Genomic DNA, 27,875 nt, shown 5'->3' with positions numbered 1-27,875 from the left:
ATGAACGCGAACGAGTGGATAATGGCTTTGGTAAGAGCATGCATGTGCTCATTCGGGGTCCTTGGTAACACCTGGCTGGCTTTTCATTTCCTGCCAAGATCCAGATCTCAGCTTCGAACTAACAACATCCTGTTTGTCAACTTGGCTATATCCAACCTGATTACCAATTACCTGGTGGACCTGCCCGAGACCTTAGACGCTGTAATCCAGTGGATTGCAGCGAGAAAATTCTGCACCGTGTTAAATTTCTGCTCTGACGTCTCAGAGTCCAGCAGCATCTTCAGCACCATGTTCATCACTGTGTACTGGCATCAGAAGCTTGTGGGCTCTCTGAAGCGCGGAGGAGGTGCTGTGCAAATGGATAACCTTTGCCTCGTCACTGCGTTGCTGACAGGAAGCTGGACCTTCGCCACCATCTTCAGCATTCCTCATTTATTTTTTATCTCGAAGGACATCTTCAACCAAAGCGACGAAAATTGTGTGGAAGAATTCCCGAGCCAAGAGGCCAAGCTAGGCTACGAAATGTCATACCTTGCACTGGCAAACCTTGCTCCGATTATTGGCATTGTTTTTGCAAGCATTCAAATTGCTGTCACACTTGTACAGAACGAGAAGCGGATCAGGAACAGCACAAACCTGTTCACTAGAGGAGGAAAAGTCAAGACAAAGAAGCCTCCAGAACTCACATCCAGAACGAAGCATCCAAAGGCTGGAAATAAAGTTGAAGAACAAGTGGTAGAAATGTCTACAGACAAATCCATCTCATCCTCAGGTAATCAAATTAGAGCTGCAAAGAGTGTGGTCACAGTGGCCATGGTTTTCCTGATCTGCTGGCTAACGCACCTCGCGCTCAGCATTACCATCATCTTTTACAAGTCCATCATATTATCGGAGATGATCAGCTTCATAGGAGCAACATATACATGTATAATCCCTTATATGTACTTGCATGGTCTAAAGAAGTTGAACTGCTCATGCAAAGGCTGATCGTCAGTCTGAAAATAGGACATCAGAAGGCTCAGCCCTCCCAGACACAAGGACAAGTGAAGCGTTATGCTACAAACTGTATCGCAAAGTAAATCATTTATCGCACCTTTAATGGATTAAAATGCAGATCTAAAAAATATTCCAACTTCTGGTTTATTTCGTTACTGTTTTATTAGAAACCAGTAATTTTATGTTTTACAATTCAAGAAATAAAATGTCAGGTGCATTTTTTTTTTTTTACACCTTGATGTCCCTTGCAGAATCATGAACGATCCCCAGGGCCTAGTTATGCCTTGTTACGAATAATTATTGTCACCAAAGCAGCAGGGGAAACAAACCTGGCACATCAGGAACCACATGATAGATGGACAAAAGGTTTCTTTTACTAAAATCATACAGAAACAAAAAACCAACCTGGTTCGAGACGTCTTTATTTTCTATTTTCTGACCATAATAATGTAGAATACTAATTTGAACAATTATTCCCACCAGAGGCATTATGTGTCTGGCTGGTATCATTGGTATCAACTGACTGTGCTTTACCTCCCTGACTAAATCCATTTCTCAGCTCTGAATTAATGACATCCTATATTTGGCCGACTGCAACCTGATTACTAATTACTTGGTGGAAATCTTCTACATCACGTTTTTACCCATGGAAAAGGGTTTATGCGTATTTCAAATTTGTTTCCTGCCTAAATTGTACAAACTCACCATAAACCTATAGATAGTGTAGAACTTGATGCGTTTCAACTTTTGCTATCTTAAGCCATATTTTGTTTAGGACTTATAATGGGGTTTACTCCACATCAAAATATATCCACTTTGTAAGGAATAGTATTCATTGTCCTTGGACTCTATAAAACTAAAATCTTGTAAGAAAAAAATATGAGTTGGTATGGCAAAGAACAATACAATGCAAGGTGTTTCGGTGCCTGTGGGGAAAAGGAGGTCTTGTATTGCATTGTTTTGAAGACAACCAATCGACTAGAAGAAATTCATTCCACCACCTGGGTACCATGAAAAGAGAAGGCTTCAGACGCAGGGTTTTTTTTTTTTGTACCTTGAGGAATAAGTGCCTTCAGGTAGGTGGGGGGAGAATTGATGTTCCCTACATTGTGGGAGGAGAAGTCAGATCCTGATGATGTCATTATATGATGACAGTTTAAAAACAGCATACCTGACTACAAGCATAACAAATATACCATTTTTTAAAACAGCTGCAACAGGTCCAAGCGGAAGGAGACTTACTGCGTTTGTAAGATGAACGCGGATGAGAGGATAATGGCTTTAGTAAGAGCATTCATGTGCTTCTTTGGAATCCTTGGTAACACCTGGCTGGCTTTTCATTTCCTGCCAAGATCCAGATCTCGGCTCCGAACTAACGATATCTTATTTGTCAACTTGGCTATATCCAACCTGATTACCAATTACCTGGTGGACCTGCCTGAGACCTTAGATGCTGTAGTCCAGTGGACCGTAGAGAGGAAATTCTGTGTGCTGTTAAATTTCTGTTCTGACGTCTCGGAGTCCAGCAGCATCTTCAGCACCATGTTTATTACTGTGTACTGGCATCAGAAGCTTGTGGGCTCTCTGAAGCGCGGAGGAGGTGCTGTGCAAATGGACAAACTTTGCCTCGTCATCGCATTGCTAACAGGAAGCTGGACCTTCGCCATCATCTTCAGCATTCCTCATTTTTTCTTAATCCCAAAGGACATCTTCAACCAAAGCGACGAAAAATGCGTTGATGAATTCCCGAGCCAAGAGGCCAAGCTAGGCTACGAAATGTCATACCTTGCACTGGCAAACCTTGCTCCGATTATTGGCATTGTTTTTGCAAGCATTCAAATTGCTGTCACACTTTTACAGAACGAGAAGCGGATCAGGAACAGCACAAACCTATTCACGAGAGGAGGAAAAGTCAAGACGAAGAAGACTCCAGAACTCACATCCAGAACAACACATCCAAACACTGGAAATAAAGTCCAAGAACAACAAGTAGTGGAAAGGTCTACAGGCAAATCCATCTCATCCTCAGGTAATCAAGTGAGAGCTGCAAAGAGTGTGGTCACAGTGGCCATGGTTTTCCTGATCTGCTGGCTAACGCACCTCGCGCTCAGCATAACCTTCACCTTTTACAAGTCCATCATATTATCGGAGATGATCAGCTTCATAGGAGCAACGTATACATGTATAATCCCTTATATGTACTTGCACGGTCTAAAGAAGTTGAACTGCTCATGCAAAGGCTGATTGGCAGTAAAAAGACTTAGCTTTTCCAGACACAAGGACAAGTGAAGCAGTATGCTACAAACTGTAATGTTAATCCTCTATCTCCCCTAAATGGATTTAAGTGCAAATCTAAAAATATTCTAATTAAAAAAAAAAAAAACTCTTTTATTTATATTTTACACAATTTAAGAATTTAAATAAGTTGAGCGTTTTTCCTATAAATTGATGTCTCTTGCAGAATCATAAATGATCCCCTAAGCCTAGTTAAGAATAAATATTGTCACCAAAGCAGGAGGGAGGGGAAAAAAAACCCCTTGTGTATCAGGAACTACGGGATACATGAGCATAATGTTTCTTTTACTGAAATCAAACTAAAAATAAAACCTCAACCCTGGGACTGAGACTTCTTTATTTTCAATTTTCTGACCATAATAAATGTACAGTACAAATTTGAACAATTATTCCCACTATTTAAATGGAGTATTTCATGTAAAATCTTGCACTTTTTTAAAAGGTATGTAACAAAGTCTGTCACAAAAAACTGCAATGCCTACTTTGTACACAATGAAGGCTGCATGCTAGAAATAAAACAAAACAAAAAATAATAATAATAACTGATTTATACATAATCACTTAGGTCAAGGTATGATTTAGATTTGGCTCCTGATGAGAGCTGTACATCACTAACACAAATGTATCATTATATAAAAATTATAATAATGATGAATACCTGCTTTTTTCAGCAAAAAGATTTGTAATTTGTGGTACTGCTTTTTTTGTGTTTTAGGCAAATATTACACACATTTTCTAAAACAAATATCTTTGTCCAAACCTTTTAACACGCATGACCAAAATATTTGTGAAGCCTGGCAGGAAAGAAGCTCTCGCATAAACACAATGCCACACACACAAATGATCATCTCTGTATAGCCAAACAACCAACAAAAGAATTTTTGCAGGCACAACGAGAGGTAACTCCGTAAATCTGAGTGTTAAAATGTTGAAGCTGCATATGCAAAGGCATACGTGTGAACTTTTATTCTGTATTGTCATGTCTTTTAGTGCTACATTTCACCTCAGATCCCGATGAAAAAAGCTGTGTAGGAAAGTCTGTGCATATATTTAATCCATGTAACTTGAGACGCCCCCCCCCCCCTTCGCACTCCCCGAAGTGGACTCAATGAAGTTTGTCCAGCTTGGCCTGTAGAGATTTAAAGTTGCGGATGATTTCCTCCAGGGCGGCGCTGGGGCTCAGTGACTGAAGCTCCACCAGATAGCCACAGATGTTGTCCAAGCACACGTTGGTGAAACGTCGTCTGAGAAACAGGAAAAATGAAAGAAATGAAGTAATGCTGAATGACTCGATTTTTTTGGGGACCACGCTGATGCTGATGTCCAAGTCGTTACCTGTCGTAAGTGGGCACTCGGCTCGGCTCGTCTACGTAACCTGACAGGAGCACATGGATGCACTCCACCAGGTGCAGAGGTTTCCTCAGACGCTGCCAACATGGATCCTGGGAGGGGAAAAAAAAGAGGGGGTGGGGGGGTTGGTGGAGGAAGAGAATTGATGGGCAGGATAAAAAATTGTGTTGTTCATTTGTGATTGTTTTTATTATATATTTAAATGTACACTCTATTCAAAGGCTGGAAATCTAATATGGAAACATCATGCACAGAGACCTAATAAAAAAATTTATTCCACCAGAAGGAATTAAGAAATAAAGAAAAGCTATTATTACTATAGTTATTTAAACTGCTAAAAATATTAGTTTTATTTCACTGATTTCAGTTTCAATTTTCTGCATTTATTCTGTCTGTCCACACACACAGACGCATGCACCAGTCTGTACTTTTAATATCTGTAATATAAAAACCTTAAAGAAAAATATCTGGTTTAAATCAATTTAAAGTCGTGTTCTGACTTGTTTCTATCATGAGCTTAAAGTCACACTGCTCCTCTCTGAAGGCGTGTCTCATACCCGGGCTTTGAAGAGCTGATCGTATACTTCCAGCAGACGTGGAAGCTGGATGCCGATCTCTTGCATTGTGTAGGTGACGAAGCCCACGTCCCAGTTCAGCTTACACACTTCTTGTTCCAGAAACTTGACCAGAAAATCTAAAAATCAATCAATTAATTAAAAATGCTAAACTCTGGGGGGGATTGTACAGATGTGCACACTACATGTTTATACTTTATGTCTCTGTTTGAAATCAATAAAAATATTGTTAAAAGAAAAAAAAATGCTAAAAACACTCTGATTTTCTGATATTATCACACTATAGATGAAAATCTATTTGATATAAGAGGTAACAAAATCCAGAGGGATCTAAAACCAAATGTCTGCCTCCTGACTCAGACAAACAATGTATCAAGGGGAATCATTAAACAATTATACTTCAGAAAGGGAAGACCGCAGAGAGAGACGGTGCTGACAGATCATAAAATAATACCCAGTGGAAAATATCGTGGTGTTCCTGCATACAGCTTCCCCAGGGAGATCAGCTTTAGATTCAGGGCTCGCATACGGTCTGCTGGACTCATAGCCACGCTGTCGTTTAGCTCTGCCATTAAAACAAGCATGAATAAACATTCAGAAAATAAAGACAACAATAATGATGAGCATGTGGTAGCAGGGGCATGGCTGTGCAGACAAAGAAGATGCGGATTGAACTGGCAGGCTGTATTATCATCAGCAGCAGACGCCCACCTTTTTCCATAATCTCTTGCCACAGAGAGTGAACCAAAATAGGATCCGAGTGTCCAGCACAGTGAATGATGGCCAGCTTGCACTCAGACAACCGAAAATGGTCGGCAAACTCCCCATAAAGCTATAATAATAGGGGAAAAAATATATAAAGATTTTGTTAGATGTGATTTATTTAACTGATGTCTATGAATAGAATAGAATAGAATAGAATAGAATAAGTGTCCAGATAGTAAACATCAAAACTTTTATTGTAAGCTGATGTGACTAAAATTTCTGCGCTGGGTTACCTTTGTGATATCCATTAACTCCAAATCCAATTGAGATATGGCTCCCTGGACAGACGGATGCTGGGAGTACTGTCTCCTCAACGTCTCCTGGATCTGCACCTGAATCCGCACCACCTGAAGAAACAGAGGATTTTAATCACACTTCTATTTACTGTACAAATGCTTAACGTAACAGCGTTCTAGCTGACTGAGGGTTGGACTGATCGTGCGAACCTCCATCTTCTCTTCCAGCTCATGCAGGAACTCTCCGTCGGCTCCCATCGAGGAGACGCAGGACGAACTCTTGGCTGAAAGGATGGCACGGGAGATGTACTCCAGCCTCTGCTGTAAAGAGATCTCTGTGCTGTAGAAATACAGAACACACACTCAGTCATTAAGAAACTCTCGCGCTAGGGGCTGGAGGAGTGCATCTTTACACACCTGTGCATATCGGCCAGCCTGGCCAGGACGTGGGCCGCTTTGCCGAAGCTTCGACTCTTCTCATAATACCGCCACAGGAGGTCCATGTTGCGCACTTTGTTCTGGTCCTGCTTTATCATGTGCATTAAATGATCCTCAAGGTACTGAGAGTTGACCTAAACAAAACAAAAGTAAGGCTTGAAATAACAAGTAGGGATTTACTATAATAATCAATTAATCACAATTATTATTATTATATAGCAATTACAGAATGAAAGTTTTACCGCACTTTTTTTTTTAAACACAAAAAAGACCGAAAAGTACTTAGTCAGCCACCAATTGTGTAAGTTCTCCCACTTAAAAAGGTGAGAGAGGCCTGTAATTTTTCATCATAGGCATACCTCAACTATGAGAGACAAAATAAGAAAATCACATTGTAGGGTTTTTAATGAAAATATTTGCTAATTATGCATTTAAATCAATAAAAAAAAAGTCTGCAGTGCCAGACGTGTCCCTCTGCTTATAAGGATTATTAGCTAATTAATTTTGCTTAGTTACCTGTAACATCTAAAAACAATAATCGTGACTAATCATGCAGCTTTCTCAGAATGCAGAGTTCAACAGATCACTTTGCTCAGTCAAATAAAATGTAAATAACTTTAACAACGGACTTGAAAGCTGCACACCAAAGGACATACAAATTGCACATACCACATCAATGGACTTACAAATGCACTCACACCAGCTGTGGGTTTTACAAATTCTTACATGTAAATCAGCAGGCTGTGCTTAGTTAGCACGTGAAATCTCTTTTACTGTAAATCAATTTCACTGTAGCCGTGATAAAAAGCCCAGTGGTGGCATTCCTAGAGAAAGAATGCCAGCATCTGATTTTACTTGAAGTAAGATATGCAAACAAACAAACAAAAAAACACATGTTGCTTGTTAAGAGATGAAAAAATAAGGTGTGATGATGATGATGATGATGATGATGATGATGATAGGGTTCACGTAAAGCATAATCCATGTCCTACCTCCAGGAGTTTGTCAGTGAGGTCGGCCTGGATCAGCCAGTTGTACAGTGCGATGTGGAACAGTTCATCTTGTGACCTCTGAGCTAAGCCAAGCATTTGTTCAAACTGCAAACAAACCATCATATTGATGAATAAAAAGTGCAAACTGGTTGACTTTCTATATCTCATAATGTCAAAAGACATCTAAAAATTTCACAATTTTACTGCTACTACCACAAAATAAATAAATAAATAAATAAATAAAACCATACATGGGCAGCAGCATCCTCATTACTGAGCATGTTGGGGTCGGAGGTCATAACCGGAGGCCCGGGCTGCTTAGGCACACTGGGGGACTGTGGAGCTGCCTTGCTGTGGTTTACCAGCTCCTGCATGGTGTCTGTGATGCATTTGTAACAGGACAGCCTAGACAGGGAAACAGAACAGGTTTGACATTTAAAAAAAAATTACATAATAATAATAATAAAAAAAATCAACTTTTATTCCCAGTTTAATGAAACAAAACCTGCTTGCACACCTTTCCTGAAAGGCTTGCTGCCCGACAGCATCCTCCTCAGGCTCACCGTTCTTATAGAAGTGGGGTCCCAACTTTTGGGGGTCTTTCTTATCAGCAGCTGTAAGGCACAGCTCGACAACACCCTCGTAGAAACGTACTAAACAGATGGACAAAAATTCGTTCATGCTATTAGTCGGAGCAAATAAAAATGCATACGTGTTTAAAAATTTGTGTGTGCTTACCTTGTCGATATTGTGAGCAGACCAGCGGGAGGTCTGTGTGATTGCTGATCTGTTGGTACAGACGCAGTGACTCCTTGAGCGTCCGCTCCTTCTCTGCCTTGTTCTGGATCTGCCTTGAGCTCTGCAGCAGCTCATTAGCCTGAGACGAGAGCGATAAACGGTCTGAGTTGAAAGTACAGGACTCATCTCATCTCTGTCTTTTAAAAAAAAAAATTATTTAACCCAGGGACGAAACCAGGTTAAAAGATTACCTTGGAACAGACACTATCATCGTTGCTGTACAGGAGAGGACAGATTTCTCGTAAAAGGGTGCTGATGGCGTCCACGGAGGCGCTGTCTTTGATGTACACGTTAATGAGGGCGGTGATGAGCGCACCGGTCAGTTCACGGCCGCGGATTACGATATCCTTAAAGCTGATGGCTTTAAGCTGCTCCTGGTAATCCTGTCGTGAAAAGGGGTACATAGAATGATAATGGACATTAGGTTTGCACAGAACACAGAAGAGTGTTTTTTTTTTTTTACTTGAACACCCATTCACAAGTACATCTTTCTAATTTCATCAAACAAAGATATAGAAATGAAACTTGTATATATTTCAGTCAATATGCACCTTGTATAACAGGAAATATTAGTGTCTTCTGAGAATAACTTAACATTAAGCCATTATTGTCAAAATAGCTGGCAACAAAAGTGAGTACACCCGAAGTGATAACAGCAGTACATCTTTAATCATGCAAAGTCACATGTCCTATTTATGTGTTTGTCAGTGGCCGAGTATGTCTTCAGACCTGAACCCTCTTGAGCACCTGTGGGACATAGTCCTCAAGCGGAAGGTGGTAAAGCACCCTGTGTCTAACATCTAGCAGCTCTGTGATATTATTATGGGGGAGTGGAAGAGGATCTCAGCAACAACGTGTGCAGCTTTGATGAATTCCATGGCCAGGAGGATTAAGGCTGTGGTGCTCACACAAAATATTGATAGTTTGGAGAAAGTTTTGACACATTCACTTAGGGTGTACTCATTTTGGTTGACAGTTATTTAGACAATAAAGTCTGTATGTAAATCCGTATACAAACTGCACATTGACTACTCCGAAGTATATCAAATTGTCATTTCAATAGTATTGTCCTTTGAGAACATATAATAAAGCAGCTGCTAATATGTGAGGGGTGTACTAACCTTTGTGAGATACTGTACACATGCTCTTTAAAATAAAATTTAAAAATGGGCTGCTGACTGTCTTTACAATGTTATTTTAATTTGTTCAATATTTTAGTCAATTGGCTATTTAAAATACATGTCTTCAGTGTTGAGTGCAATGAGAATGTGTGCAGTTATGATGTTACTTTCATCAAAAATAAACAGATGGTTTGAAACAGAGGAAGCAATCAGGCCAAAAAAAGAAAAAGACTCTGGTTTTGTATAAGGAGAGGTGTTGGGTGGAGACCTTGGGCAGCTCAGAAACGATGAGGCTAAACTGATGGTTGCACAGGAGCTTCCAAAGAGCCAGAGTCTGAAAGGAGCGATGCACCAGCTGCTGGATGCCCTGCAGTGACATCTTCTCATAGACCTGAGCTTCAGCTGTGGAACAACATCAGGAAGGCATTATGGTGAAACGTTTGTTCTCATTCTCCCAGAAAGACACAAAAATAAGACACAAATAAGACGCACCAAAAAAAACATAAAAATAAAATAAAAATAACTATGGGACATACTATGGTATTTCCTTTGGAGCTCTTGCTGGACTTGCTGAGAGCTGGTGCCATCTGGACGCATGAATCCCAGCAGCCTTTGCTGCAGGTTTGCCGGAGAGCTGAAACTGCGAGAGGAGAAGAGTTAATAACTCTGGAAACTGACTTTTAAACAAACCAAGCATGAGAAAATTTGAACACGCATGCTTCTACCTGGCTGCACCCATGGACGTGGGGCTAAACTGCGAGTTCTTATCAATGAATTCCTTCAGGCCTTGAAGATCTACCAGAACTGCTTCCAGGTCAGAGGAACATGCAGTGCTCTCCATCTGTGACAAAAATATATGCAATTGAACCACAATAAAAAATCTAAGTTTTTAAAAATTATAATTCTGCAAACCTCCAGTTGACAAAACTTTAAAAGCCCCATTAGAACTATTTATTTTAATTTTTATCCATAAAATATTACTAGACAATATATTTTTAGGAAAACACGATACAAAGTTAACCCGACTTATGAATGAGAATGTAAAGCATAAGAACCCACTTCGCTAAATCTGAGCGGTGCATCTGTTCCCCTTTCCCCTACACTGTCATCATGTGACCAAAAACTGTAAGCCTTTTTAAACATGCTAACAATGTTTAAATTCAACCCAGGATGGAGTGACAGCGCTACATGGTTTTTACACGCTTGAACGTATGACATTTTGTCTTAGAGTTTTTTCCACTGTATTGGACTGTGAACTAATTTATTGAGGATTTTCCAAAATTAGGATTATTCACCATCAGGAAAGCTTTACAGGACAGCCACTTTTTATCACTGTGCTCCCGGACTGATTCATTGAAACTAGTGAGGACGACAAATTTCTCTGCACCCCCACACGCGCACACATACAATATACCGGACTTTAGACATTTTATACATTCAACTACACACTAAAAATATTGTATATAATTGTACATATCGGTATCTGTTTTTTTTACGATACATGTGAGCTACTTCCGCGATTTGTTCGCCTCTACAAATGTTTGTAGATCCGCGGTCCATCCGTATTTGCGAAAATCCGTACCTCGAATGTTCATAAGTCGGGGACTACCTGTATAACCCAAAACTGACTGGTAAAACATAAGTGTACTTACAACAAGCACAGTTTGGCTTCCTTTACTAATCGGCTGCTCCAGTACCAGGCTCCCGTCCCAGATGTTGCTGTTGTTGCATGTTGTTCAAAAATTAGCATCAAATAATTAAAAGTAAAAGTGTGCTTCCAATACAATTTGCCATAAACATAGTTTTGCCTGCTTTACCCGAGTATGCGTGAGAAGTAAATAACAATGCCGTTGTGTTTTCCAGAAAAAAGGACCTCGGGACCAGAGGACATTGCAGGCATTACGGCGTTAACAGGGCTCATAGGAGTGGCAGGGATGAAGGGAGTAGACACGCTCGGAGGCATCATACCTGTAACACAGAGGCGCATGAGAACATAATAGTTTTACAGAAATCAATCAAATCAAGAAATATTTATGTCCAATGTGCTTCATTTCTAAACATGCCATTTATATGTATAAGGAGGATATTAGTGCATTAAAGGGGGACACATAGGGAAGTGGGTACCTGGAGCTGGTGTAGCTAGAAAACTGGGATTAGGAAAAGGACTACCAACAGGTAGAGGTGATCCTATAAGTATATAAGAATCATAAAATAAAATGAGTAAGAAATGGGCTTATTTAAAATCTACACCAAACTAACAGTTAGTTAGTAACAGTTAATTAGTGAATTTATTAGTGATAATTTATTTACCTGGAACAGGTGAACCAAGGAGAGGGCCAACATTGCTCGGTGCGCTCATGGCAGAAGGGAACCGCATCTGAGCCTCTCCTCCATACCTGTACACAGAAAGAAAGACTGGTACATCAAATCAATTGCGTCGATACATAGGAGTTTATGTAAAGAGTTCAGCAGCTTGATTAAAGAGAGGACCTGAAGAAAGCTCGGGTGGCCCACATTGAAACTTCTCTGTCACAGGCAGCAGTAGAGCAGGCCAGGATCAGAGCAGTGGCACAGGCCTGCTCTTCCTACAGAAATAGGTAATAAATAAATTCGTTCATGAAGATTTAAATACATAAAATAAATCTAAAATCACTCAGATCTATAAGTATAAACACGGTAAAATGCCTAATTCATACCCGATGGAGTTTGAAGAATCGCTCGATTTCATCACTCTCCCCACCACTACTGCTCACCAGCAGATGGCGCAATTGATCCACCGGTCTCAGTTTGTGGAAAATATGACTTCCCTGAGGAGACCCCAAAAAAAGGGGGTGTATTAACATAAAAAAAAAAAAAACATGCATCTTGTATGAGAGGTGATGATTAGGGAAGAGAGATTTGTACCTGGGCAGAAAGGAGGACAAATTTCTGAGGAGGGATGTTGTGCTGCTGAACCACCACCGGAGAATCTGTGAGTGGGATGAAGTCCTTATTTAACGGGGTGACAATTTTGGGCACTTTCATCTCTTCTATGGCAGAGAGGGCCCACGAGTGCCCGTCTATATTTGAGGTCATCTGTTAAAAAAAAATACCGAATAAAAAAAAGGCATTTGAGTACAGGGAAGTAAAGGCAAAACAATATCATGAGAGATTATCTCTTGAATTATTAAGTGATTATGAGGAAGTAAATATTAGAGAAACTCTTGACCTGAGCCTCCATGAGAGGTTTCTTAAAGGGGAAGGAGTCATGGTTTATGCACCACAGAATATCGTTGTCCTCCGTTTGGGAGGCGGCCATCAATAGAACGCCTGACGAGAAGGAAAAACGAACATGATGTTTAATGATTGAGCATGAACATTATAGTCATACCATAAACATTAACATAAAGAGAACTAGACAGGTACAGCTTCATGGCAAAACTCAGGCCTCTAGGCCTTTTATAATTACGGTCTACGGGATCAGTTGCTCAAGTGCTCTAAAGTGGGGCCAGGGGTAGCTCAGTGGTTAAGGCATTGGACTACGGTTCGGAAGGTCCCAGGTTCAAACCCCACAACCACCAAGTTGCCACTGTTGGGCCCTTAACCCTCAACTGCTCAGATGTATAATGAGATTTAAAAAAATGTAAGCCGCTCTGGATAAGATGCCTAATGCCTAAATGTAAATGTAAAGTGGGTGCTAGGGCGTGGCTCGACAGCTTCACAATGATCCTGAGAGACTGATTAGTTGCCTAAATAAAATGAGTCTCGATGACAACAGGATCCACAAGTTAGGTTCAGTTAAAAGGTTCAGTTTAAAAGATCCTAGGGAAATTACCATAACAATGAATGCAACCATGAACACTTCCTGTTTCAATGGGAGTACCTTCACCATTATAGGTCAATAGGGCAAAGTTGGGCACCCATTGCACCCCAGGGGTACAACTTGTACCCTCTTACGTGGTATGTTCAAGGCAGCTTGCAAGCCTCTTCAAATGTGATACATTTTATAACTACATTCTTGCTTTGAGCTAGCACCTGTCAAAGTTGGTCTCAATGTTAAGTTTATGGGATTTTTTAAAGGGAGGAAAAAAAGCTGCACGATTTGACACCTTCATGGGTCTACAACAAATGGTACAGGACTAGATGCATGCAAAAGTTTGTACACAGATGAGGAATAAAGAAAAACAAAATGAATAAGGCTGCAAAATAATACAAGTGACTCTTTGCTTGGTAAGCACCACTAATAAGCCACCTAGAAATTACCCTAGTGCAATAGATTACACCTCGAACGTCATCTCTAAAAATGTGAAGCTGTAAGAAATTCCTAAAGGGGAATTCCTAGAGGATTTTCTGAAGTACAATGTGTGATTGACAGTTTCTAGCTTTACCTTTGTTATAGAGAGCCTTGTGTACTTTAGAAGGCTTCTGCAGTGTAGAAGAGGCTGAGAATCCAGGAGGCAGACGAACGTGAACCAAAGCCAGGAGGCTGGGCCGGGAAACGATCTGCCTGGCATTGGGTGGAGCGAATGGAGTGGTGCTGAAGTATAGACGTACACCTGTGCGGTGTGTGGGGGGGGTGGGGGGGAAACACATCACGGTTACTACAAAGCACACGGGTTTGTTGTATTGTTTAGAATGATCATGGATGTTTGTTCTTACCAGCGTGCGTTACAGCCAAGAGCTGGCAATCTGACGACTCCGAGCGATCGATAACAGCGATCTGGACGATCGGTTTAAAAACAGAGCGATCGATGGTCCTGCGAAACGCATGCAATGCAAGCAAGTGGCTTGAATGATGCATGTTTGTAAAAAAGTTTTTTTTACTTAATTAGTAAATAAATGGTGTGTTCAAATACCTGGTGATGTTCCCAGCGGCTGTGACAATAGAGTTTTGAGACATGGCTGCAACTCGGCTCATTCCCTGGCCATCAGCTCCCAAATCATACACCTGATGCAGACGTTGGCGAGTTAACCAATCAGATAAAGAATTAAGCATCGTGACTGAAACTGAGATTAAACAACCTTCCACTGACCTGCAGCACACCTTTCTCTGATCTCGTGTACAAGGTGTTGCGTGAATTGTCGATAGCAATCTGAACAACTGGATCTACAACAGAGAACGAGAAACAAAACGATTAAAATTTGTCACAGAATCTGCTAGATTGTGATGTCAGATGCGTAGATATGAAGTTTTTACCATCTTCAGAGAAGGAGAACTGCAGCAGAGACGGAATGAGGAAAGACAGGCTGCTCTTTGAGTGGTTGATCTTCCTGCAACGCTGACTGAACCACCCGGCTTCGGCTTGGTAGGCGATTTCGTACAGGCAGCCGTCCTTTCCGGCAAGGAAGATGCGTCCCAGGTCTGTGGAGGTGATGGCCAGCATGTAGGTGTTGTCCGTGGGGATGGAGTAGAGGGGGTCGGGCAGGAGCTGCATGGCTCCTGACATGCTGTCGTTTAACCCTGAAAAAGGAAATGCAAAAAGAAGAAGCAAGAGTCAACACGAGAGCGCGAGACAGTTAAAGAGACTAAGATAGAGAGACTTAGAGACAGAGAAAAGTGTTAAGAAAGAAAGAATTAGGAAATAAACTAAGACTGGGTGAGAGAGAGAGACAGAAAAGTAGTAGAGAGGAAAGAAAGAGAGAGACATATTGAAAAAGAAAGAGGCAAATATAGAAAGAGGCACAAAGAACGAGACTCACCTGTCTGACTCTTAGGGAAGCTCAATCCGAGTATAACCACGTCCACAGGTGTAGCCAGCACCAGCAGGAAGTGGATGTGAGGCTGAAAAATCCCTAAGGGACGGTGGTGTCCAGAAACAGTGAATGAGAAAGACTCTGAAAAATTCAGTTCAATTCAAAATCAACGAGACTCTTCACAGCTACTCACCTGCCTTTGGTTTGACCAACCCGACCGAAAGTATAGTTTCACTGAGACCATCAAAATACGCCACATCGCCTCTAAAGTAAAACAGCAAAAAAAAAAAAAAAGGGTCAACATTATGCGACCTCAAACATTTCCGATCACTTTTATCTCCTCGTTACTCACCCGTCCTCGTAGTTCCACATAAATATATCGTTGTCGATTGTAAGCCATGCCCTGCTGATCTCAGGGAAAACTCCCATCATGCAATTGCACTGCATGTCTGTGAAACATGTTAGTTAAAGCATGACAACTTAAGTTTGCAATTAGATTAAGCAGTTCAAATAACACTAGTTTATTAAAAAAAAAATTAATAAATAAAAGGGAAGAAGGACATGAGTGACAGGATACGGCTAAACTGCTCCACCAGCTCCGGGGGCAGAGGGACCCTGCGGACGGCACTCAGCTCTGGTAAATTTGGCACACTGATAAGACCAGGGCCTTGTAGCGGATAATCCATGTCAGACACACCAGAAAGAGAGGGCATATCTGCAAAAACAAACAAACACACTACCAGTTAGAAGTTTGGACAAAACTTTTAAATTCTGTGATCTTTCCTGATTTTTATTTCCTTCTACAATAAAAGATAAGATGCTGTTTGTTAACTGTTGATTTCCGAAGCTGGTAACACTAAATGAACTTCTCCTCTGCAGCATAGGTAAGTTTTGGTCTTGCTTTCCTGTGAAGGTCTTCAGGAGAGCCAGTTTCATCATGGTGCTTAATTAGTTTTGCAAATGCACTTGACAATACTGTTCTTGCAAGAACTGTTCCAGAAAGGCTGACCTTTATATCTTAAAATAACAACGGAGTGTTTTTGTTGTTCCATAATTACATAATGCCAGATGTTTAATTTTACAAGTTTTGAAATATAAATTACTAAACACATCGACTCCTACCCTATACTCTGGTTACATCATATAAGAAATATTGTGTGCAATCTGAGTGGCAGACTTACTGTGTGAGGGTACATTGAGCAGCTCTGACAGGTCAGGAAAACAGCGATCTTCCTGCAAGTGACGGTCAACCAGTCGAGATGAATTTTCCAGACCCTCTTGCAGCGCGGCTGCCACACTGCTGGGGCCCAAGCTGGAAGGCATGGCGAGCTCGAACAGACAGTGCTCACCTACGAAACAACAACAACAAAAATTTAATTCATCAGTAAATCACAAAACCACAAAAACATGCAACCGAATTAAAATCTCCCAGGCAAGATTCATAGCGAGCAACACTGGCCAGGCCAATCATAACAACCCTAATCGACCAGAGATGATGTGTGAGTGCTTTTTTCTCATTGTTTTGGGAAGATAATACTGGTGGTAATGACAGGTTCAGCAACCTACTGAGCAACAAAAACAATATGAATCGTTTTTTATTAGAATAATAGATTGATTTTTTTTTTTAAACACTGTTTTTACATTTATAATAGAGACAAATCAGTCAATCAGCCAGTCACCGGAACTGGCTGGTTTCCAGTTTAATTGTCCGTGACCCGTGATAGTTGATCAGTCTCAGATATAAATCATTCTGTATTGAGTCAAAAGCTTCCGAGTGGCAAAACAGAAATGCATTTTATGGTGTGTTATCAAAATTTGTGCATTAAAAGCCTCTGATTTGCCTTTTTCTCCAAAAACTGTGAGCAAATTAGTCCCAAAACACTGAGTGAAGGAAGAGGCATTGTAGGAGTAAATTATTTGCTAAGTTTGTTTAGAAATTATTATTATGATAGAGGACAGAGATATGCACTGCTCAGTTAAATGTGAAATAAACTCTTGTGTAGGAAGTTAGTTTGTATCGTTTAAATGCTGCGCTTGGGTTTTAAGTGAGAAAACTATTGCTATAAGGAACAAGCTAAACTTATTTATTCGTTATACTTTAAAAAAATATATTGAATCAGGATATTTATAAAATCGTGATGGTTTTAATTCCCTACAATCTATTAATTGAATCGTCACTTCATCTATCGTGATAATATCGTATCTAAAGGTCCCTGGAGATTCCTATCCCTACTTTTTATAGTCATTGAGCTCATAACTCAAAGGTCTGAACACAGAAGTCGCATTAATCAGCCTCTCCAGTCGAAATATGTCACTCATTGTTATTATTCATTTGTTGCGTGTGAGTTGAACTTATTAATATTAAAACAAATATTAAAAATAAACAACTTGTGAAACACCTTGAGTTTTTACTAACCAGGAATATCATCTAAATCTTAAACACAATAATTAACTCCAAGCTAACAACCAGATACCAGATTCTCTAATGTTTTTATATACATATATTTATAGTTAGCTTTGTTTAGTTAGCATCACGGCTAACTTATTTAAAAAAAAAAAAAAAAAACTTAAATACAGCTATGTTAACTTTGCTAAATAAATATCCCACCGAGCTAATATCTACACAGCTTTTACATCGTTTTGTGAACAGATTAACACTTAACTTACAATAGTTATAAACCGGGAGCCTGTGTTGAATTAACACACTGTCCCGCCAAGCTCGCGTGCTGCCGCTGTGTTCCCGGAAACAAAATCTCCAGACTTCCGGTTCCGGGTGAAACATTTAAAGTAGCATTGACCGGTACCGCTGTTGACTGTGTGAGTTTGGTGTAATAACTCTGTATACAGTCGCGGCCAAAAGTTATCATAATGACACAAATATTCATGTTAACAAAATCTAGATATAGATACTTTGTCAGATGTTACTGTTATACTGAAGTAATTCATAAGCGTCAAAGTCTTTTACTACTTTAGTCAGTATACGCAGTGTTGACACTTCTTGTTTAAAATCTCTGCTTAAGTCTTCTTGTTTCAGACTCCTGGGATACATTCTGACTGATGGAGGCCCATTCTTGCATAATCCGTGCTTGGAGTTTATCAGAATCCATGCCGATCACATCCATTTACAATCAGTAAAGGAACCAGTGCTTAAGATATAAAACCAGAAATACTTCTTTAATTTGTATTTTTTTTATCACATCATATTTTTGCTACAATAACCTTCAACTGGGCCGGAAACTGTGGCTTGGGGTCGAGGGTTTAATTAACGCTTCAAATCTGTAAATTTGCAAGTCCCCCCCTGGGCTTGATGGATTAGGATAACTTGCATTCCCAAATTTTGTGTGTGTACCCCGCCTTGTGCCCAAATTCTGCTGGAATAGGTTCCAGGCGGGGGTACAGGAAAAGCAGTATAGAAAATGAATGAATGAACAAACATTCATCTGTAAAAACATGAAAAACAGATTCATCTCAATTAATCTTTGAACCCAAAGCCTGTCTTATAAATGTTCAATACTTTTAGATAAGAAGAAGATCACGCATAAGTTAAACACTTATGTTGTACAACACAATGATTATTTTTTTTTAATTAAAACAAAGTTTATTCTTGGCTTCGATAAAAGAAAATTAAGCCTCGGATCAAACGGTAAACCAAAACCGCCTCTTTCTGTCATGTCTTGAAAAAATCAATTAAAGTCCAGTAATTGGTTTTTGCCTTAAAAAGAAAAAAGATAAGTCACCCAAAAATAACTTGGCACAAGATATATATCTATATTAATTATTTTCCTTATGTCTATATGATTTCCTTTCAGTTTAAAACAGGTGAAAATTGTCCACAGGTCCCGGGAAGATAATTGGATTTTTTTATTTCTTTGGCTGACTTTTTTTATTCATAGTCACTTAAAATATGAAGTGGAATATAATCCAAGCATCTAGCTGAGGATTTAAAGGTTAAACGTCTGATTTAAAGCACCTAACTGTGGATTTATTCATTTATTTATTTACTAGGAATTTTTTCCCCCAGTTTAATGACAAGTTTTTGAAGTTTTGAAAACATTCTGGGACATCATGTCGTACATATTTAGCATTTAATGTTTCATTAGTTTTTATACTGTGTCCATTTACAGAATACTAAAAAGCACAAGGGGGTATTCTTCCCCCACATCTGACTGAATGTAGAAGTTATTAAGAACCCAAAACTTCATTGTCTTAGGTTCTTTTATCCTGCCTTTACACAGACTTGAAGCAATAGAACAGTAGGAAAAATAAAACATCAGCGCTGCCATATCAGCTTTGAGAGACCAGCGGCCCACCATGAAGGTGGTAACAGAATGGTCACAATAAGAGAACGCCTGAAAGTAATAGCTGTGGAAGTTTCATGCCAGGACCCTGCCAGGGTGTTCTCCTCTGCAGTTGCAAAACAAAAATCTAACCCTTACAGATAAGTACACAACCTTTTTCATTTTAATTTTTTTTTTTATACCTATTTAATTTTGCCTTTTGGCAGAGAGCTAATGAAAAAAATAATAAAAGTCAAATGCAAACAAGACAAGTAACAAAGAGAAGTAAAAAAATTTATTGCAGTATTTGTTCCGCCAGAAGTGCTGGGGATCCCTTTTTTCTCTCTAGGGTGACCTAATACATCAAAATCTACATTTACAAAAAAAAAAAAAAAAAAATTCTCCCCCTGCATGTAGGCCACAGATACTGCATGCTCTGCTTTAAAACAGAATAAATTATGTCCAGGAGACTCCATTGTACAGCATGAGTAAACAAAAAAAAAAAAAAAGGAGTAAAACATAAAGCAGAGGAAATATTTAAAAGGTTCTTTCCCTGGACACTGAGCTAAGCTAAAGAAATCCATCCGGTGCTAGGTTTAACTCCAAGAACACTTTATTAAGAACATCAACAGACTAATTTCCAACATTCACTTTAAGTTTATTTTTTAAACAGATTTTTTCATCAGAGATATAAACATTTTTGTTTTTGTGTTTATTGTTTTTTTCTGTTAAACTATGATACAGTGGGAGTAAAAATCACACAACTGAGTTGCTGCACAACAGCGAAGGAGCTCCCACACGTTTTCCAAACATTTCCTTCTAGATGCGTTTGTCCTGTTTAACTTAAAATGTGTCCACAGAATGCTTTCCTGCAGGTCCTCACGACTTTTTAAAACGCTTCCTTCCTTTCCCTCTCCTCACTCTTTCGACAGCCAACCTAGAGCTTTTGCGAGTCCGTGAGTACACTTGCCGCACTGTCCGAGTTAGAAAATGTTGGATCCCAAATAAAGTTTGGCTGCTGAGAGTTCCTGGTGGAGTAACTGTAGTCTGATTAGCTGGAAGTCCCCTCCTTGGCTGCGTACAGTGAGCGTAAAGTCTGCACCATTTTGTTAGTCAGCTTGTGCCCGCTCGTCAAGGCGATTTTCTTGTAAATGATGTCCGATTCCTTGATAGTGTCCACCCAAGGCACCAGTTTGCGTCCGTCCCGTTTCTTGGCCTCGGCCCAAGTGCCAGAGTACGAGCCAGCCATCCAGTGCACGCTGTAACCGTTGCTCGTCTTCTGGATAACGCGAGCTATCTGCGGCCGGTCCTTGTACTTGGGGCAACAGATAGCGATGACGTCCATGGCTTCTACCGTTTCGTTCATGTGACCTGATGCATCTGCGGAATCGCCGCCTCTTTTGGATCTCCGTGACGACTAGGAAATAAATAAATAAAAACATTTAACATCACAAGTTAAGTATTTCTTAAAAAATATATACATTGGATATTTGCTATAATTTGGATTATTTCACTGATGTAATTTTGAGGTCAAAACAGCACTTACTCCAGGCATTTTCTCATCTCCATCGCTGTCTTCGTCGTACGAGTCAGCAGCATTGTTTTTCGGGCTGGAACCTCCCAGCAGCGCAGTGATGGCTTTGTTTCTGGCGTGGGCGCTAGCCGACGCCTCACCTTCCTCGTCCTCTTCATCAGGATCCAAGTGCTCCATCAGTACCTTAAACTACAGAGCATAAAGATGTCAGTATGTCACAAGATACAATAATTGTAAAATAAAGCTCAACTCAAATTAAATTAGTAATATTAAAATATTATAAAATAGCATCTTTCGCTCCTTGTCCCTCAGGACCTGTACTGGTTATTAATCAAGTTGTGACCCAACAGCAGTTTTGCCTATCGCTTATGTTATAAAATAAATAGCACAGCACAATTAGAATCAAATTTATTAGCCAAATATCTTAAAACTATATAATAATACCAATATTAGACGTATTAGATGTGTGTAAATAAATGTGTTTTTACTGTATAATATTTAACTATCAGTGATGATCTTCCGATGCAAGTTTTAGGCAGGAAGCACCTGATTTTCTTGTGAATGATTCTAAAGGTAAAAAAATATACATTTCAGCTCTAGAGTTACTTACGTCCAAGTATTGCCTGACGATCCTTCTCTTGACTTCGTAGGTGAGCTCTGCGTTGGAGAGACTGTTGGTCAGGAAGTCCAACGTCTGCCGCGGGTTAAAATGTACGTTGGCTTTCCTGTTCACCGCTTTGTCGTAGACTTTCGCTGACTCCGTGGGCGAGTATTTCTGGATTTTGCTGTGGAGAACAGAAACATTGGCTTGAACAAAAATTGCAGAAGAAAAAGCCACACGGTGCAGCCTCTTTTAGTAATAGGTCAAGGATACTGCATACTTGTATGAGCTTGTACCTTTTTTTTTATTTATTTCTAAAGCGGTTTAGAAACCATGAAAAGATTTTCAATTTTAAATGAAAAAATTAAATAGTGTTAGGATTTGGATCAGTCTGTGATTGATACCTGTCTGAGAAGCCGTAGAGGTTCTTTAAGTGCTGTTTGAGCACTAAGAGGAGCAGGATGCCCTGAGAGGCGTTAGCAAATTCAAGCAGAGGCATCGGGTTGTCTGGCAGACGGTCCATGACCTTGTCCACGTCGTCAGCCTCCAGGTCCGAGTCCGAATCCGAGTTTACCGCAGCCCGCTTGGCTTTCTTGGACCTATGGACAACCTCGTCATCTTCGTCGCTGCTGCTGCTGCTTCTCCTACTGCTCTCGCGATACTCTTCCTCCTCGTCTTCCTCCTCTGAGCCGTATTTCTTTTCCCGCTCCTTCTTTTTCTTCTTCTTTTCCCTCGGCCTTGGCTCTTTTAGCAAAGACTGAAGGGGAGAATTTGAGCAAACAAGACAAAGTTACAACTGAGAGAAAGAAAAAAAAGAAGGGAAAACGTTTATTAAAAAAAAAAAAAAAAAAAACAGGGAATGGGAGCTCACCTCTTTAAAGGACTGCAGGAGGTTGCTGCCAGACACTGACAACGTGATGTCGATGTGATGCATGATGAAGAGAGGCTCCTCCTGCGTCTGGAACGGGAAACACGCCAGGTTGTCGGCAATGAACAGCAGCATGTTCACCTCCGTCTTCTGCAAGTCAACAGACAGTAGGACAAGTTTAGTCCAAGCAGCCTGGCTCATTATAGGTTATAACCTTAAACACAATCCAATACTTGGTCACGGTGAGTTATTATAAATTATTTTTAATAAATTACTGAATATCAGATTAGATATTTAATTAGATTTCAGAAAATCAAATAAAGACTTCTAGATAATAATTTTTAATTCCAGATTTGCATTAACGGTTATAACTGCCAACATGTCAGGTATTTACAAAAATATATTTTCATCGCCTGTTCAACAACACAGAAATGCTAGGTGTATGCATGCACAAATCAGGTGTAATAAATTCGAAACAGGTTACCATGACAACTCTAAAGAAGCTGAGTGTTCTATTAACAAAAAAGTTATTGCTATTTTTGTTTTACATCAGCAGGGGGGAAAATGGTGGCCTCAAAACCATTATACAGAAATTATTTCTGCTTATAGCTAACTGAGGTAGAAAAGACAGGAGGCAGACTTGGAGGTAGCAGACCTAAGATGTTAAGGTACTCCTTGGGAGTGACAAGGATGGATAGGATCAAGAATAAGTTCATCAGAGGGACAACCCATGTTAAATGTTTTAGAGATAAAGTCATAGAGGCCAGATTGAGGTGGTTTGGGCATGTTCGGAGGCGAGATCGTAAATATATCGGTAGAAGGATGCTGAGGTTGGAACTGCCAGGCAGGAGGTCTAGAGGAAAACCAAAGAGGAGATTTATGGATGCAGTGAAAGAGGACATGAAGTTAGTTGGTGTGGGAGGAGAGGATGCAGAGGATAGGCTTAGATGGAGGCAGATGATTCGCTGTGGCGACCCATGAAAGGGAACAGTCGAAAGACGAAGAAGAAGAAGAAGCTAACTGAGGTCTAAATTAAAATTAGCAGTAAGAATTTAAATGACCTGATCGTTTTAAACCCCTTTATAAACTCAACACATCGCAGAATCGTGGACAAACTGACTCACCGCACTATCATCAAACAGATTGAGCAGAGAGATGAGGAAGGCTCTCCGGTGCTGCCGATTTCCCCGCACCATGGTGAAAAGGTGCGAGCAGAGCGCAGAGCTAGACTCGTCCTGGCGGAAACCCCGGATGATCGAGTCCCGGGACCCCATTATGGCCTGCTGGACTTGGTAGGACATTTTCATCCCCGCCACAGCCTTCATCTGATTTCATGCAAAAGACAGAACGGGGGGTGTTGGTTATTTTTACTCCATGTGGATAGAATTCGATGGTGTTAAATTATACACTCAAAGTCACTCACGTGAATAAATCCTGTATACTTCTTATCAATTTCTACCAGCTGCTGGTCAGCTTTGTTTCTCATCGTGGGCTCAGGATCAGTTCCCATGGCAATCAAATAGGGCACACACTATGTAAGCAAAAAATAAATAAAAAATACGACCATAATTTAACCTCAAGATACCACAACTTTCAGAGAATTGAATACTATAGTAATTAGTCAGGTTGCGTATGTGTACCTGCACAGGGTGAATGAGACCCTGGCTGAGCGTCAGAGCGATGACATTGAGGGCAAAGTGACGCACACTGGACTGCGTATGGAAGAAAGCCTCCAGGACCTGCTTGAGATACAGCTGCATGATGGAGCTGCTCATACCCGATGAAATGTCACCCATCTCCTTCAGGTCCTCCTGCTTGGACAGCTTCTTCCCTGCAGAAAGAGAGATAGAAAGACATGCACATCGGTCAGGTTAAAAACATGTCTGACAAATGAAAGGGAGACTTTTGGCAGTGTGACAGACACTCACACTCCCTGTCAGCTTCCTGCATTCGGGAGTCTTCTTCCTGCAAGTACGTCTGGAGATTCTTCAGCACCTGGATCTTCAGGTTCACGGACTTCTTCCTGTCAGAGAGGAGGCCGTTGTACAGGGTCTTTACTTCTGGGACGAACATTAGCCCCGGGTGCTGGATAAAGAGGAAACCTGGGGGAACAAGAAATCAGATTTGTTAAAATGAAAACAGTATTGAACACAACATTCCAATCGATACCACACAATGCCTTAACTTCTAAACAAATACAGTCCTTATGTTACAAAACCGACACTTACCCAAGCCAATGATGGCCTTTGTCTGCACTTCCTCATCTTCGTTCTTGGTGAAATACAGAAGCAGCTCCAACACCTTGTCCTTTATGACAACCTGGGAAAAAACAACAAAAAATTAGCAACGTTTAAAAAAAAAAAAAAAGTCATAATGAAACTCATGTGATCAAAACAATTGCAAATGTCAGACCTTGTTATTTCCTTTAAACTCCTCTCGATCAAAGTCAAAGTGCCTGCACAGAGCTCCTACAGTGAAGAGAGAACGCAGCAGCGCCGGCTTATTGGACACCAGCACCGTGCTGGTAGAGTCCTCCTGGTGCTGGGTCTTCAGCTTGTTTAGTGCCCCTGAGGACATTAAGCACATTAAGTCATCCAACATCATCCACTCTACTTTTCACACAGTTATCAAACACGACTCCCGTCCATTCATATAAGCTTGTCTAGGATGTACAGATCTTAAAAGCTATGCTATCATTTATTTGATGGACAGAAGCAGAGTGTTTCTTGAATTACTTGCTTACCATAGTACCGGTTGAAACAAGCCCAGACAAACTTGTAGTTGTGAGTGACCTTGTTCACTATTGCCCCAAGACAGCTTACACAATGCTGCACAACCTGAAAAGGAAAAAAACATTTAGGGTCACTGGAAACCAGCGTATTGATTTGGAAATGAAAATGTTTGTAAATATTTTACACATATTGACAGAACATATTTCAGCATTTCAGTCTTAAATCTATTGCCAATTGAGATGTGATCCATTCTGTCCTTTTCTTCAGTCAAATAAGAGCCTGGTACAGCTGGATCTTTTTGAGTTTCATTTCTGAAAAGACTCTGGCCTTAATATTTACTGTGCACATCCACACCGAAGACAATTTCTCACCATGTGTGATAATTTTCTTCAATTTTGTGCTACCACCTTTGAATGATAACGGTGAATATTAGCTAAGACAAGAATTGCTCTGTATAGCCAATGAGAAACTGCACAGAGAATTCAAGGCAAAAACAATATGCTATGTATATATGGAAACTGTTCAAAGGCTAATGGCTTCATTATGTAAAGCACTTTGGATGATATATATAACAATCGCTGAAAACAAAGTGAGCGGTTTTTCTGTGTGCATAAAATTTTGACACTTTACTGACCGTCATTCCGTATTTTATGATGAGCTTCATAAGGTCTTCCTCAATGGTGGTGAGAAAGGTCTCACTGGGATGGTCCATCAAAGGCACCACCAGCTCTAAGATTTTAGCTACATTGCAGATGACCATGAAATCATTCTGGTTCTGTGAACAGAAATAAAAAAAAATAATAATCACCACAAGTAACTTGAGAGATCTTGAAGAGCGAAAAATTATGCAGTTTTTCAAACAGACCACTAGAGGGCGCAAAAGGCTTAAATATACTAGTAGGAGGAGAGGAGTTTGGCGCTTACGTTGCACTTGGTGGTCAGGTAGGGCTGCATGGTCATAGCGTGTTTCACCATCAGCTGGGCTCGGATTTTGCTGAACAGGTACAGTGTAGTGATGCAGGCCACGAGGCGATTTGAGTTTACCCCTTTACTCTCACAGTCTGCAGGGTAAGAAGAAGCATTTAGAAACTAGCAAACACTTTGCACAAAAGGCTAAATTCTGTCTGTGTGTTTGAAACAGAGAGCAGTACCGGTGAGAGACTCCTCCTCGTATTTAAGCATGTGTTCCACTAGATTGTCGACGAGCTGGGCACAGGCTTTCCGGGTCGGCTTGTAGGATGCGTCTTCCTCAGTCTTGAGCAGCTGCAATGACATTGGTATAAACACGACAGACTGAGAAAACAGCAAAAGGACAACCGACCGCTCTATCCCGTATGAATGATGGAAGACGGCACTCACGTTCTGAAGCAGCTGTTCAAACCAGTCGTAACCAGAATCCCTGCATGCAGACACCTGTCAAGAAAAATCCACATGTGTGTTAAAAAGAAAGACTGCATAATATGTTGTGCAGACATTAGCCCAAGGATAAATTAACTTTTTTTCCGACTTCGTTACACCAATTCTGCCTCGACTTCAATCAATTGCAGAGAGAACGTAGGTCTGTTTATGATAGGTTACTGTTCGTAATAAATAAAGATCACTGCAAGGCACAAAAGCTGATAAACTTCTACAAAATAAGTTTATTTCCACGATGCAGAAGTACTACTATTAGCATACCATGCTGCACAAAACTGACTTGCATGACATTTTCTAAAAAAGGGCTACAACAAAGCATTTGTATGCTAGACAAGTAGAGGTGAAAAACACTACACTAATAACCAAAATGTTAGCCAATACCACAAATCCTGTACTTATTATTCCCACAGGAATCTGAGTGCTTGCTCATTACTCCGTCCAGAAAAACAAACATCCCAAAACAGGCAAAAATGCGAGTGTGCCCTGCTATCACAGACTAAAATTTAGCTTACCACATCAGTGATATTGATGATCTTCCTGGTCATGGTTTCCTTATCGTGGTTTGGAGTCGGAGTGAACCACAACTTCTGGAATGTTTCATTCACCAGTTTCTGTAAGGGAAGAAAAAAAAAAAGTCAGATGTCAGAAGACATTACGATGCAGCCACAATCAAGCATTCATAAAGTGTATGGAATAAAATACGGACTAAATAAAAAAGAAAATGCAACACACGGATAGGAAGCCATGATGTATACCTTAATGCCTTCTTCATCGTTGACCCTTCGGATCATCTTCACACACATCTCGGTGATCTTGTTGAAGGAGGGCTGCTCCAGGCAGATGTCTCGCAAGATCTTAATCACCCGCTTTCTCACACTAATGCCCGTATCCTGAAAAGATCAACCCATGGATGCGTGATTGGGTGAAACATGCTGCATTTTCTACAGCCTGTAGGTGGCAATAGAGCGCCACAAAAGAAAATTTACCCAAGGTGAACTTTCATACTCTGAATGAACTTTAATGTGGGGAAAATAAATGTGTTTTCAATACCGCTGTATTATTGTTCAGTTATTCAGTTAAAGTCATTGGTAATGACTGCCCAAACAGAGGCTGCTTCTAATCCTGTTACAGTCCAGATTTACCTGACAGTTTAGCCTGTGTACAAGCTACATTTCAGGATTATAGGAAACTTTAATGAGCTCATTATC

At 40.3% G+C, this 27,875-nt stretch overlaps 4 protein-coding genes across 10 annotated transcripts in view; 2 read left to right on the top strand and 2 right to left on the bottom strand.

Moving 5' to 3' along the window:
* Positions 1–987, top strand: LOC128505564 (alpha-1B adrenergic receptor-like). Its single transcript, XM_053476068.1, has one exon. The coding sequence runs from the start codon at positions 1–3 to the stop codon at positions 985–987; it is 987 nt and encodes a 328-aa protein (XP_053332043.1).
* Positions 988–2,250: 1,263 nt separating this feature from the next.
* Positions 2,251–3,240, top strand: LOC128505563 (melatonin receptor type 1C-like). The gene has a single exon (XM_053476067.1). It carries the CDS (start codon positions 2,251–2,253, stop codon positions 3,238–3,240), a length of 990 nt encoding a protein of 329 aa, XP_053332042.1.
* Positions 3,241–3,611: 371 nt separating this feature from the next.
* nup155 (nucleoporin 155) lies at positions 3,612–17,990 on the bottom strand. 2 transcript variants are annotated; one of them, XM_053476188.1, is made up of 35 exons: positions 17,907–17,990; positions 16,421–16,588; positions 15,817–15,954; positions 15,592–15,688; positions 15,433–15,503; positions 15,246–15,338; positions 14,743–15,006; positions 14,579–14,652; positions 14,402–14,493; positions 14,205–14,302; positions 13,934–14,101; positions 12,775–12,875; positions 12,471–12,641; positions 12,263–12,373; positions 12,057–12,151; positions 11,877–11,962; positions 11,691–11,753; positions 11,384–11,534; positions 11,219–11,285; positions 10,292–10,407; positions 10,103–10,206; positions 9,835–9,968; positions 8,637–8,828; positions 8,386–8,524; positions 8,165–8,300; positions 7,899–8,052; positions 7,648–7,752; positions 6,635–6,789; positions 6,428–6,557; positions 6,215–6,328; positions 5,928–6,048; positions 5,671–5,781; positions 5,199–5,335; positions 4,627–4,733; positions 3,612–4,535 (listed from the first exon to the last, which is right to left on the bottom strand). In XM_053476188.1, the coding sequence occupies exons 2-35, from the start codon at positions 16,560–16,562 to the stop codon at positions 4,397–4,399; spliced, it is 4,176 nt and encodes a 1,391-aa protein (XP_053332163.1). In that variant the 5' UTR covers positions 16,563–16,588; positions 17,907–17,990; the 3' UTR covers positions 3,612–4,396. The 2 variants fall into 2 exon arrangements, with proteins under 2 accessions (XP_053332163.1, XP_053332164.1); XM_053476189.1 differs by lacking the exon at positions 11,691–11,753.
* A 1,804-nt stretch (positions 17,991–19,794) lies between these two features.
* nipblb (NIPBL cohesin loading factor b) overlaps positions 19,795–27,875 on the bottom strand; it is a 35,099-nt gene continuing 27,018 nt past the window's right edge. For all 6 annotated transcript variants that reach the window (XM_053515931.1, XM_053515933.1, XM_053515935.1 and 3 more), the window contains exons 30-47: positions 27,423–27,557; positions 27,180–27,278; positions 26,611–26,664; positions 26,403–26,514; positions 26,176–26,312; positions 25,886–26,026; positions 25,263–25,356; positions 24,932–25,086; positions 24,748–24,838; positions 24,448–24,621; positions 24,160–24,350; positions 23,943–24,050; positions 23,644–23,844; positions 22,523–22,669; positions 22,056–22,408; positions 21,661–21,835; positions 21,063–21,239; positions 19,795–20,933 (exon numbers count right to left, since the gene is read on the bottom strand). In XM_053515931.1, the coding sequence (XP_053371906.1) occupies positions 20,568–20,933; positions 21,063–21,239; positions 21,661–21,835; positions 22,056–22,408; positions 22,523–22,669; positions 23,644–23,844; positions 23,943–24,050; positions 24,160–24,350; positions 24,448–24,621; positions 24,748–24,838; positions 24,932–25,086; positions 25,263–25,356; positions 25,886–26,026; positions 26,176–26,312; positions 26,403–26,514; positions 26,611–26,664; positions 27,180–27,278; positions 27,423–27,557 (2,910 nt within the window). In that variant the 3' untranslated portion in view covers positions 19,795–20,567. The remainder of the gene's footprint in view (positions 20,934–21,062; positions 21,240–21,660; positions 21,836–22,055; positions 22,409–22,522; positions 22,670–23,643; positions 23,845–23,942; positions 24,051–24,159; positions 24,351–24,447; positions 24,622–24,747; positions 24,839–24,931; positions 25,087–25,262; positions 25,357–25,885; positions 26,027–26,175; positions 26,313–26,402; positions 26,515–26,610; positions 26,665–27,179; positions 27,279–27,422; positions 27,558–27,875) is intronic.

This window comes from Clarias gariepinus, chromosome 17 (genome assembly GCF_024256425.1).
Source record: "Clarias gariepinus isolate MV-2021 ecotype Netherlands chromosome 17, CGAR_prim_01v2, whole genome shotgun sequence".
Classification (NCBI taxonomy): Eukaryota; Metazoa; Chordata; class Actinopteri; order Siluriformes; family Clariidae; genus Clarias; species Clarias gariepinus.
This window is presented reverse-complemented; position numbering and strand designations above follow the sequence as displayed.